Source organism: Drosophila teissieri, chromosome 2L (genome assembly GCF_016746235.2).
Source record: "Drosophila teissieri strain GT53w chromosome 2L, Prin_Dtei_1.1, whole genome shotgun sequence".
In the NCBI taxonomy this organism is placed as follows: Eukaryota; Metazoa; Arthropoda; class Insecta; order Diptera; family Drosophilidae; genus Drosophila; species Drosophila teissieri.
Window position 1 is genome coordinate 8,028,694 of NC_053029.1, and position 12,863 is coordinate 8,041,556.

The 12,863-nt window shown below is 40.9% G+C and overlaps 1 protein-coding gene across 5 annotated transcripts in view; it reads left to right on the forward strand.

Annotated features, from left to right (window-relative positions):
- Positions 1-1,114: 1,114 nt before the first annotated feature.
- Positions 1,115-12,863, forward strand: part of LOC122613201 — a 39,298-nt gene continuing 27,549 nt past the window's right edge. For 4 of the 5 annotated variants that reach the window (XM_043787265.1, XM_043787273.1, XM_043787282.1 and 1 more), the window contains exons 1-3: positions 1,115-1,315; positions 2,342-2,949; positions 10,933-11,208. In XM_043787265.1, coding sequence (XP_043643200.1) covers positions 2,497-2,949; positions 10,933-11,208 — 729 coding nt within the window. In that variant the 5' untranslated portion in view covers positions 1,115-1,315; positions 2,342-2,496. The remainder of the gene's footprint in view (positions 1,316-2,341; positions 2,950-10,932; positions 11,209-12,863) is intronic. The other variant, XM_043787301.1, reaches the window with a different exon arrangement.

Consider the following 12,863-nt stretch of genomic DNA (forward strand, 5'->3'; position numbering starts at 1 on the left):
ATCAATCCTTATAATCATTATAATGCGACTTAGGCCTTTAGTTTTTATCTCACATATTCGCATTCATCACATTAATAATATTTTATTCCTGTTGTGTGAAGGAATTTCTCTACTGCGCGTTCGGGTTCAACATGCGTGATGTTGCAAGTCGGTTTGTTTTGGGAAATTAAATTTCCCAGAATGAAAAATCGTAAGATTCTTTTAAAGCAAATCTTTAAGAAAAAAGCAGGTTTAGGAATTTATGTTCTTTCAATTTAATTTTTATTTAATAATTATTTTTAAAAAGGTATAAGGAAAAGATTTCCAAAGAAAAGAAACAACAAGAACTTTGGCAATATTTTATTTTATAAATTCTAAAACAAAATTAGTTATACAAAATTATCCACACAATACAAAAGCTGAAAACTAAAAACAAACTAATTTGTTTAAAGAAAACTAATTTCATTAAATACATTTCTTTGTTTTTATTATTCTATGTATTTTTATACTAATCTTTCTATTAAAAGATATTATTCTAACAAATTCCTGGAAGCAAAAGATTTCTTTTCATTCATTTTGGGTGATGCACTGCTGACTAAACGAACGAATCAAAATACAGGGAATTTCTCCACGCAACTCGAGCACCATACAGTGGGACAAGTGCTGTACAGTAATAGATGAAATACATTTATGCGATTGTAAAATATTAAACAAAAATACAATGACAAATTGTTATTGTTAATTGTCAGTTTCTCTTTTAAAACATTGTAAGCTAGATAGTTTTAAAAGAAGGGATAATATTCTTAGGAAATATATATTCTTATAAAGATTCTAGTTTGTGCAAGCTCTATTTTATAGATTAAACTAAGATTATATATATGATACCTCTATTTGTTGAAAAGTGTTGTGACATATTCTATAAAATAAGCAGATGTTTGGAAAATTAAACATAACCGCTGCAACGCTATTTAAGAAGTAGATACTTGACAAAAAAAAACATTATTTTGCTGGCACTGGCTGACCCACTGTGCGGCCCACTGTGCGCCTCTCGAACATGTTCGATGGGAGCCCCGCATGCCGATGCACGGATTGGCGGTGGCAAACCAGTTTTCGTTGCGCCAGTCATCGACGGGCAGCTCGCGTGGACAGTTCGCCTTCGCCGCTTCGGTCGCTCGTTTGCTTTGCGCGACCAACTCAATTTGAAAATAAAATTTTGGCCAATAACAAAATTGGTTTTTTCAATTTGCCAAGCGACAACAGCCGCATTGAGAAACCGAGAAACCGCAAAGAAATGCGACGCGACACGCTGCCAACAAATTAAATTTAACCTAAAGAAGTATGTGCAATAAACCAAGAAACCAACAAGCCAAGAAGCCAACAAACCAATTGCCAACGAAACCAAATTCAAGAATTAATATGTCAGCGGAAATATCAAAACAAACGTGTTTGGCATCCCATATGCGAAAGCAACGCGCCAAGAAAATATAAATAATAAGCCCCACCAACGTCAGCAAACAAACTCATACGAAACCCGGCCAATAAACAGCTTGAGAAGTGCCCAAGAATCGTTGCGAATGCGAAAAGATACATTTGTATCTTTGGGCATGCACTTTGCAGTTCCTGCCCCTTCCATTTCCCTACAAAAAATATATACGCAGTGTTTGTTGTGCGAAAGTAAAAACTACCTGCAACAGACTTCAGAGACAGACCTGCCCAGACCGAAAAACCCGAAAAAGAAAACCAGTTTTGTGAAAATTATTGACTGCGCTCTTGTGTTGGTTTTAGTTTAGTTTTTATATCTCGTTATGCTTCTCTTGATTTTTTGTTGTTTTTTTTTTTGCTATTTCTTGGTTGCACTCCTTTGTGGATTGCTGAAAGGAAAACGGCAACAATAACAAGCCAAATTTGGCGGCTGCCAGCGAACAGATAGAGGAGTCATAAATAAACTGGGCGGAATGGATAGCATTGATAAGAAATGCAATTGAGCGAGTCATAAATTACCCAAGGTGTCAAGGGGTTCTAGCTTAAAACTGAGGTGCAAACACGGCTTTTGTGAATTGAGTTGTTGCGGCTTATAGGTGAATGCTGTTAGATTACGATCGGATTTATAGCACTGATTTTTGTTCACTCTGATCCAACGTAAGAATGATAAACCTTTTAAAATATTGCCAGTCAAAAGAATTAGTTTGTTTCTAAGCTAGAAACATTTTGAATTTGATATAGTTTCTGAAAAGTAGCCTACTCAGTCAGCAACACTTTCAGAACTAAGCCAACCCAAGTGTATAACAAGCGCCGACGTTGAGTAATAATTATCCAAAGTACTGAACCTAATGGAAACCCCCCTTCAATTCTCCACCCACAGTCAACTCGAAAAGTGCAACATTCCCCCATAAATCATAAGCAAGCGTTGCAGTTAAGTTACCGCTAAATTCAACGATCCAACTATCAAGCAAAAAACAAAAGAAAAGCAAAGGAAAAAGATCAACCATCAACGTAGGCTAAGAAACAGAACGGAAAATGCTCATGCACACCACATCAATTTCCACAACGTCGACGGCCACCATGACCAACTCATCGTCCTCCGCCACGCCCACACCCGGCTCGACCTCCTCCAACAACAGTGCCACGCTCGACACGCTGCACCAGCACCAGCAACAACAGCAGCAGCAGCAGCAGCATCAGCTGCAGCAACAACTGCAGCAGTTGCACACGAACGCGGCCAACAATTCGCGGCCCCCCTCGCGGGCCCCCTCCATCCTGGACAGTCCGACCCTGGCGCGCGTGGAGCGGGCTCGTCTGCGGCTGGAGCAGCAGGAGCGGGAGCGGGAACGGGAGCGGAGCAGCCAGCGGGAGGTGGGCGGCGGCGGTAGCGGAGGGGGCGGCGGCGGTGGCAGCAGCACCGGCACCGGCAGCACTGCCACCACCATGAATCGTGAGGATAGCCTGGAGCGCAGCATTTTGGATCCCAAGGTGAGCTTGCAGCAAAAGCACACAGAGCCAAAAATCTCGATCTTAAAAAGTGATTCTCAATCCACATTATGTATACTAGAAATAATCCTTATTAATCCTCCCTTTAAAAATGCGTTATTAGCTTCAGAACAAATCAGAAATTCTTTTAATATTATTAAACCAAAATTTTAATAAATTTTAACTGACTTATTAAATAAAATTTTAATAATATACGTTTTTGTTGTTACTCAAACGTTCAACGAGTAAGCTGTTCTTTTTTCTTGTCAAGTTAAACGCAATTATTTTTTCTCAGTGCGCTATGCCACATACGCGTAGGATATAAATTACAATTAGGAGGGGGGATCGTGAAAATCCTACGTGATAATGAAGGCCCAAGTAACCGAGCATATTATCGCAGCGAGTCATCTGAAAACATTGCGGCAATCTGCTCAAAGCTCAAAGCATATATTTTAATCTTTTAATTTATTGAAAATGCTCGTCAGATGATTCTCGCATACCTTGAGAGCTTGATAAATGTCTGGGGAGGGTCTTCAATCGTCTTCAATCCAAAGAAATTCTGTATATGTTCACAGACAACGGCGACAACTTTCAAGAGTTTACATCATAGGAAATAAAGTCTTATAAATGGTTGGGAAGATTATGTGTTCCAGCTGAAGAAATTCTTTAAATTCCACGAATCTGAATCTTACGTCATGCTATACAAAATATTCTTCTGAATATTCTTGAACCAAATGACTATGGGTTTAAGACATTTTGGAAAGCCAAGTAATCTATACACCCAGTTAGTGGTTTGTGTTTTGTAAAAGTAATGAAATGTTATTGGGTTTATCCTCCCCAAATAACCAAATAGTACAGTAAATATTGACATATTTTAAGTACTTAATTCAAAACCTGACAAATATGTGGCCAAATCCAAGCACTCTCTCCCTAGACATCCAATTTCTTCAATCTCATAAAGCTCTTATTAGATTTGCTCCATAACCGAAGCAAATGCCCTCGTGATGCTGCAAATTAGTGGCTGGCTACCTTCTACTAAAACCAAATGAAGCACGTTGAGAGTGGCAAAGGCAAATAGAACAGACATTAGGAGCATGGAGTGAAAGCAGAGGGCCTAAACCGAGTAAGCCATACACACATTTCTTGCTGGCCCGGCCGCAGTTCTTGACAGGGCCATTTCACTAATGGCCCAAGTCCTCCTTGCGGCCTAAAGTAGCCGTGGCCGCCTTTAAGCTATAGGCCAACTGAGGAGATGGCTGCTACTTCTCGGTGTCCGAACACGACCTTCTGGCTATATGTAAATGCTTTTTATTTTGTTATTATTTTGTTAACGCTCTTATCGCTGTCGGTTTTTTATCTCCACAGTGCTGGGGTCTCATCATCTGGCAAAAGCCTCTTTAGGCTCTGCGCATTTATATTTCTTTAAAGCTTACTGGGGTTCCATAGTACCTTCCATACCTTTGCATACATGGAAATGGTCGACTGTGTGTCCAGGTAGCTTAGAACCTAGTTCTCAGGTAGCTGGCCTCACCTCAGGGCTGAAGGCATAAACTCAGATAATGAATTGCGAAATATAGATATCTACGATGTTATGCTCGCAGATAGCAATGAGCTAGCATGTTAGATAGGATTTTGTGAATAACAGATAAGAATCTGTTATACATGGATACTATTTACCTGAGAATGAATGGCGGTGATTGAAAAGATAATATCTGCAGAACACTTCTCTTATGTTTTCCCCACACTTAACGCTTTGATTATCCTGAGTACTGCCTCTGAGTGCAGCCAAGGTTCAGCTCCTCAGCTCTTATGTCACATCATCAATTCTGTTTGGCCCTTTGCCAGCAACCAAGTGAAGACTGATTACCTGATACAGCCAGAGCTTCAGCCTAGTCAACTGGTAACAAATTGTACGTAAGAGTTTTCGGGCCAAATTGCCTGCATAATTTCTGTGGAGCACCCCACCTTTCGGGAAACTGCAGCCAAAATATTTCCCCAGCTAACTTCCTTTTCAGAAGAAGTAGGCTCCTCTGTCAATTGCTGGCGCCCCTTGGTCTGCAAAAGGACTTCTTCTTGCCACACGAAATCGATACAAATTGCGCAAGAGGCATGATAAAAAACGATTTCGGGTCAACCCTTTGCTGCAGCACTGGGCTGGGGGCTCCAAGTGGCAGATCGTTGAACTCGCAGCAAGAAATAACACCTCGGCCGAGTCATAATTAGTCACACTTAAAAAGGCATTGGCCCAAAGACAACGCGGCCCGTTAGTTGGCCATGCGAAATATGAGCAAAAGTGAGGCAGACACCGCGAAGTGAAGACAAAACCCACTTCGGTAACCAGAGACCGAAGTGAAAAAAACCTGGGCAGTTGCGAGTGAAAAGCCAGAAAATGCTTTGCCATGTGCCGGACTTTGGTATAGGTATATGGGTATGCTTGACCCAAAGTGGAAGTGGAAAGATAGCCCCATACCATTGTCCATCTTGCAGCGGCTCGTTGCACTTGGCTGCAATTGCAATGGCAGAAGGGCCCAGCTGAGCAGTTGAGCAGTTGAGGGCGCATCTGGAGCAGAAAGGTGGTTCCAGTGAAAAGGCCTCGAGAGGAGAAATCTCTTTCATATTTCTATCGCAAAAAGTATCTGATAGCGACACACGACCGTGTCGGAGGACCCACTGCCACGTATACCATTTCAATAAATTTGTACATTCTTCAATGTCAATTTATTTTCTGCTCTTTTGAGCGCTCTATTCAATTTAACGCGGCGAATATGTGAAAATGTTCTGCTGCGCACAGTGTGTTTTTGCAAATAAATTACAGAAAAAAAGATCAGACAAAAAAATAGAATGATAAATGAAAAATACATGTTTTCGTATTTTACATGCCTGAATGCGCAGAGCGACCTTAGAAATGGTCAGCAAATGCGAGTGTTTCGGCGTTGAATGGTCGAGTGTCGGGTGGAGTTGAGTGGAGTTGGTCATTGGATGAGTCAGTTGTGGGGGACACACAGAGAAAAAAATAAAAGGTATATGTTGGCAGAGATTAAGCTAAGTGTGGGATTTAAGGATTGGTTCCATCTCTCTGAAAAGCAACACAGAAACTACGCTTAAAACGATTGCCTTATATAATATATAACTAATATATAAGCGCTATAGCTCCAACTAAAAGCTACAAATGGAGTTTTGATGATTATTCATTATGGCTATTTCCGAGTTTTTTGTGTTCCAGTCCCAAACATGAGTAAACTATTTCTACACGTTGCACGTATAAATAGATCTGAGCCCATTTCTTCAATTAGCGCGCTATAAATTGTTCCAAAAATACAAACAGCTCACAAAAATCCACCGGAGTGAAAGGGGAGATTGTTGGAGAACAATAGGAGTAGCAGTAAACCTAGTAACCGCCGAAAGGTAAATAAATAGAAAACAACATTTCGGTGGGGTTAAGCCAAATGCAGGCGGGTAATTCGAGTCGTTTGGCCATTTGCCTCACAGAATTGCCTTCGCACACGCAAGGCCCCAAAATCGTGGAATAAATTCGAGAGACAAGTGAGCGCAGCACAAACACACACACATATACAACTCTTATCGGCGAGGAAAATAGAGCAAACCCCTCTGAAAAAAAGAAAACCCTCGGCTAAACTAAAAGTAAACTAAACAACTGAATTTTTTCGGAGGGGGGAACCCAAAGAGTCGAGAAAGAGCTGAGGGAAAGACAAAAGCGTCGCAAAGGCGACACGCAAGAAATGCGTAAAAATAAAAATGAGGCGAAAAAAAATGATACAGAGAAAATCATTTCATTCAACCCCAACCCCCTCGGAAAACGCCCACCCACACCCTGCCCCACTGACACAGCACAACCCCTCGACGTTTTCATTCATAAAGGCGAAAAAGAGAGGAAAACTTTAGCGGAAAATATGCTCAACAATAAAATATACAAATAAATGGCCGGGCTTAATGCAAATAAAAGGGGAATGGGTTGTGGGAGGCTGTGTAGCTTTGATAGGCTCTTTGAAATGGCTGGAAGGGGGTGCTGGTGGTGGAGGGGAGGCAGCGAGGGAATTTTCCAGTCCAAGGCGGAGAAACCAAATGGCACACAGAAGTGCAATTTTCGTCGGCGAATTGGGGTAAAAGGGGAGCAAATCACAAATGCAAAAAGGAAATGCCAATGGAAAAATGTTTTCCTTACGCGAATTGCCAGCCAGTGGGATTGCCACCGCCTTAAAGCTAATTTTTTTGGGTTACATTTTTTTTTTTTTTTATTTTGGGGGGCTGAGCAATTGCATTTAATATTTTGTGGCTTCTGGTTTTATTGGGTCTGTCGGGCGTTTTGAAGTTCCGTTCTCGGTTTTTGTACATTTTTTACATGTGTACATATCTCAATTTGGTTTCCCTCTTCGGGCGTGTAAAGTGATATATCACAATTAAGCTGCTACACAGTGACCCACTAAATTTCACAGCCACATCAGCCAACCACACAGAGGGAAATTTCTACATACTTTGTGGTAATTTTATAAATTTGCATCATCTGCATTATCCTGTGCTTCTCAAGTTGCTTAAAAGTGCTAGCAAATGCATTTCAAGGATGTGCATTTCCTTGTTTGGAAAGCAATTACATTGCTTTCCAGTGCACAACAGCTGCAATGTTTCTGGCTTCTCTACTTAATGCATTTTGATAGATTGCATTAAGTGCGTGGAGATGGCATAATGTGGAGCAGTTTTTAAATTGATTGTATTCGGAGACAAAGGGGAGGTAATGTGGGTGGGAGGAGAAGTGAGTGCGAAAGGGCTGACCTCGAGCGAAGTTCAGAGGAATTTGTTAAGTAGCAAATGCTTCAATTTGTTCCGGGCTTTTGTTTTAAGATTGTATAAAACATACGGAAGACGCATTAAAAAACATATGGTAAACTTACATTCTGCGAACATTGCATGCTGTCGCTTATTAATAACATTTGTTTGTAAACAAATTAAGAAAGAGCGCTTATTTGTAGAAGAAAAAGGCATTTCAGACATATGAGAACTTTTTTGAAAATTGACTTTTGAGCGACGCATATTTGCCAAACTAATTTATAGTAAAATGTAATTTAGAAAGATCTAAGAACGAATACTTCTAGAGATTGTTATGGCTTTGTTGATAGCCTAAACAATTTGTAGCACTCATTTATTTGCTCGTTTTTCATCCATTACGATGAGTTAGAACAGCATTTTCCGCGCATTTTCCCAGATCATCGGCCTGACAGTTACTTCCATGGTCGAAAGCTTCTGAGATCCCGCTTTTCCCAGCTTCCTCATTTTTCGCGACGACATGCGGCATGCGGCAATGCGGCAGGAGGAGAAATGTTTCTTAGGAAATCTGCCAAGACAATGGCAACTGCATACGATTTGCATATTACATCAACATGTTGCATGCCGGCACCAGCGCAGTCAAGATTGCAGTTTGTAGCAGCAGCGAAATGTTGCATATGCAATTGAGTTAAGCGCCCTGCACTCCCCCAGCTGCCACGCCCCCTCGAAGTTAAACGAGGCGTGGCAACGAGATGCATCCAAAGCCGATGATGACGATACAGATACTGATGATGATGAAGATGATGACGATGTGGCAGACACAGCCGCATTGCAATCAGTTTTTGCTTTTGTTTTCGCTGCATTTTCTGTGGCAAGTCGAATGCGTGAGTCGCGGGCGAGCATTTGTTTCCCAAGTCGCAGCAACTAACTATGTGGGGGGCTCCTTCGTGCACTTGCCACACTTAAAGCCTGTCTTCGCATTGAATATGCACAAAACACTGCGCGCAGAAATAAGCAATATCTACTTAGGCCTCCGGGCGCCACGCCCCCTCCGCCCATCGTCGGAAACAGACAACAAATTATTCATTGCTCTTTGTGTATAATTTCTTTATAATTGCCATTTCCCGTTTTAATGAATTGTTTATACTATAAAGAGAAATATACAGAGAGAACAGCCGTAAAGACAGGGGTCATGGCAACTGCAACAGCAACAATGCAAACACTCATGTGCCCCCGAATGGGGCAAACTAAAATGCGGACCCCAACCCACTCACTCATACGAACACACGCATGGTGCACCTAAAAAAATAATACTTAAAACAACAGATTTAATACAGATATATACAGATATATATAAATATATATATGATATGTCTTAAAAACATTATCAATGCATTAGTTCTCAACTGTAAGCTCTACTTGAAAAATGTTTACACATTGATCAGTTGATTTTATTCAATGTGCAAATATTTATGTTTTTTAATACAAAATTCCAATTTTTTCGGTGTACTGACGAAAACCGAGGGCCAATCATGGGCTGACCATTTTCATTGCTTCCGTTCTCCACTTGCCGTTGCAGTTTACTCTTTTTTTGGGGGTTGGTTGCTGCAACTGTTTGCATGACAAACGGAAATTGTTTTCATTTGATTAGTGCGAGTTGCGTGGAAGGTGGTGCACATGTGTGTGCGAGTGGCACATGGGGGGATTTTTTGTGGATAAAAGGGTATGTATGTTGGATGCCCAGGGTGCGACCCCCAAACCATAACCGCATTTCGCTACAAGGGCACGAACTCTTAATGCATTTGCCCCAACCGCATTGGGGCTGCCAGCGTAAATTGCGTTGATCTAAGATAATGACCACGATGATGATGGTGACGGTGATAGTGGTGGTTATAGTGGTGGGGATGAAGGTGTGTTGTCCAGCCCAGACTATGTTTTTTACGAGCTTTTAATGATATAATAGGAGCAAGGAGTGCTGCACTCACACATCATTAAGCCAAGTCGCGTGGGGCGGTAGTTTACTAGGGTTTGTGGATATCGGGCATTCATCATGGTAGTCAGAGTCTAGTTACCTACTTTTAGCTATGCTCCAGGAAAATGTTACATTTCCACTTAGTTGCAAAGTTAGGGTTCTCCCAAAGGCATACAGTTTAAAGTTTTCCAATAAACTCTCCCTGTTGTTTCCATCTCCTTCCACTCGAGAGTGACTCATTTAAATGGTCGGATTATTCCAACACTATAAATAGTTCACCTACCTCAACAACTGTGCTCATAAATTTTCTTAGGAATTTGATTTCTTTGTTGGCTGTCTTGCAGCAAATTAGTCAACGCTATCAGCAGAAATAGCCACATTCAGTTCGAAAAACTTATCAATCGATGTCGTCTAATTTAGCGTTCTGCGGCTCTTATCAAGGAATTCTTGATTCTCTAAAACACGGCGCCGGCGGCAATGGGCAGCTAAAAGTTGACATCATACCCTGGTACTTACAGTCGATGCAAAAAAAAAAAACAAAAAAAAGCACAAAATTAAACAACCAAGGCAAATAGAATTAAAATTGGTAGCGCGCCTGGCTTCGTATGACATCATAGTTGGGCGCATGTGTGGGGGAGGCAATAATTGTGGAGTGGAAAACGAGGGTGCTGAGTGCCAAGTGGGTGACAAGTGCGTGCGGCGCTTACATAACTTATCCACCATTAAAAAAGCTGTACCCATGTCAAGAGAAACTAGCTTTATTCCAGAGGGAATTATAATTATTTTAAGCCAAAAATATTACAAATTTGTAAGCGCAGAAGCCTTAAATCTGCTATTCTACTTTTAATATTTGAACAAGACATGCAACTTCTTGATACAATTTAAAAATGCAAACCAACTATGTCTCCTTTTACCAAATACAAGTTTTATTAATTACCTAAACCATATACTATATATTTTAGTTATTCGCAAATTGGCAAAAAAAAACCATTTAATTGACAATAAAATTCCCATTTATTTCTGTTTTTTTCGTTCCCACACAAAAACTGCAAACAAAACGAAACCTCTCTCTTACATAAACGCAAACCCAATATGTTAACTCGATCCTCCTGCCCTGCGTTTCTACCTTTCCCCCACCCAAACAACCAAACAACAAAAACACACAACCACGACAACAACAAAAACGAAATGAAAACCAATGAAAAACTATCGGGAAAATACGAAAAACAATTTAGAAAGAAACGGCGCCCTGGCATCAGATGTGGACGCACATGAAACGCCTCTCGCACTCCAAAGTCAATTCCACGAGCAGCCTGACCGCCCAGAAAACCGATGTGGGCGTGGGCCATCACCCGAACATGACACCAAATGCAACGGCAACAACAATGGCAACTGCAACTGCAATGGGAACAATGACATCGACGCCCGGAAAATGCATTCTATTTCCGGATAAGACGGCCTCCCTGAAAAGCTCTATGTATACGCAACAGGTGTACTTCAGGCCCGATATGGTACGCACTTTAGATAATTCCTAGATCTAGATAGAGTTTATTGGCATGGTTTTGGATTGACTTGGTTTTGGTTATTCTCTCCACCAACGTAGACGTATTGCTGAAATTCGCTTATTGTTTATATCTGGTTTTTTTTTTATGGCACTCTTCTTCATCCATCTTCCCAAAAGCTATTTTAAGCCCTAATTTACGTTAATTTCCCTTCTTGCTAATGGTTTTATGGCTCTTTGACTTTGGTTTCGTTACACAATAGCTTACGCATTTCGTTTTCCTAGCAAATTATTTGCAGTCCCAATTTTTCATTTCATGGCGAGTTTTTAATGCATCCCAAAACTCTTTGGAGCTCAGCGTTGCATTAAGCGCAATCGTGAATGCAATAATCATAATCATAATAATGATCGTCATTAACCGGGGCCATAGCAAAATGCCAGCAATTGACTTGGCCAAGGCAACCCCACACAAAAATGCAAAAAAAAAAATAAAAAGGACAAGTGCACCACAAAATCAGTAAGCTCAACTTTACGATGCATGCAAAGTTGCGCACTATGGGGGTTGGCATTATAAATGAGGCAATATGCCAGTCAACTACAGTGGAGATCAAATAAAGGAAAAATACAGGAAAATACAGAGCACTACTTGCATTTAAATAAAATAAAACAAAAGCGAATTATGTGACTATTTTACATATATTACTTGATCTTTAAATTAGAAATGCCATTATTTTTAGACCAATGCAAATGCACTGCATACCATTTTCTTTTTTCGGTTTATAAGACAACAAAATGTTTTGAAAATCTAACAAAATTTAAAGCTCATCTAAAAAAAGGGTCTTTGATAGCCTGTCAGTTGATAAAAATGTCGTATAGTTTTAAGGGTGCACCACATCACTACGGTTCCCCAACTCCATCCACACATAAAAAGCTCCACATTTTCCACCCCACAGTTGAACCCTCCCGCTTTTCAAACGCACCGCACTTCCTTCACTACACATTATTTTACTATACAATATAAAAGTATTTTCATGCTGTGCAAGTCAGCAGCACAACAAATTTAGTTTGACATTTTGCATGGCATTTTGTGCAACTTTAGGAAATGGCTTACACAAAATATTTACAAGCCCTCACAGCGCACAGCCATTTAATGTCAGCTACGTGCGGTTGTCATAAGCTTTAAGATAAATCAGCTCAGGGTCAAAAGTATCTTTAGCCACTGGAAGCATAAACAACGCTGCCAAACGAGAAAAGCTGCCCAGAAACGCGGAGGTTTTTCTGAAAAGCGTGAAGGTGTCGCAGGCAAAGGTCGACGTATGCAAATTGCACTTTAGGATCTTACACTGGTTCTGGTCGCTGGTGGTTCATTGTTAAGCAGCTGACATTTCAGTTGGACAAAGGAAAACCGGCTAAAAGCCAAGCCGGCCGCTATATTTTCGAAGAAACAAGCCTGAACAACTCGGCGTTTTTTTATACTTTTCAATATCAAGACACATTCGCAGCTGAAGCTTCATTAACATAATTGATGCGCCATTGGACGACTCGGCGGCTGTGGAGCTGTGGATGCGACTCTTCGAGCCATTATATTGTCTTCATGGCTTGGGGGCAGAGCGAATCGATGGACAGGTTTTCCGGCGCATGCTTACCACCTAACCGGTTTTCGGT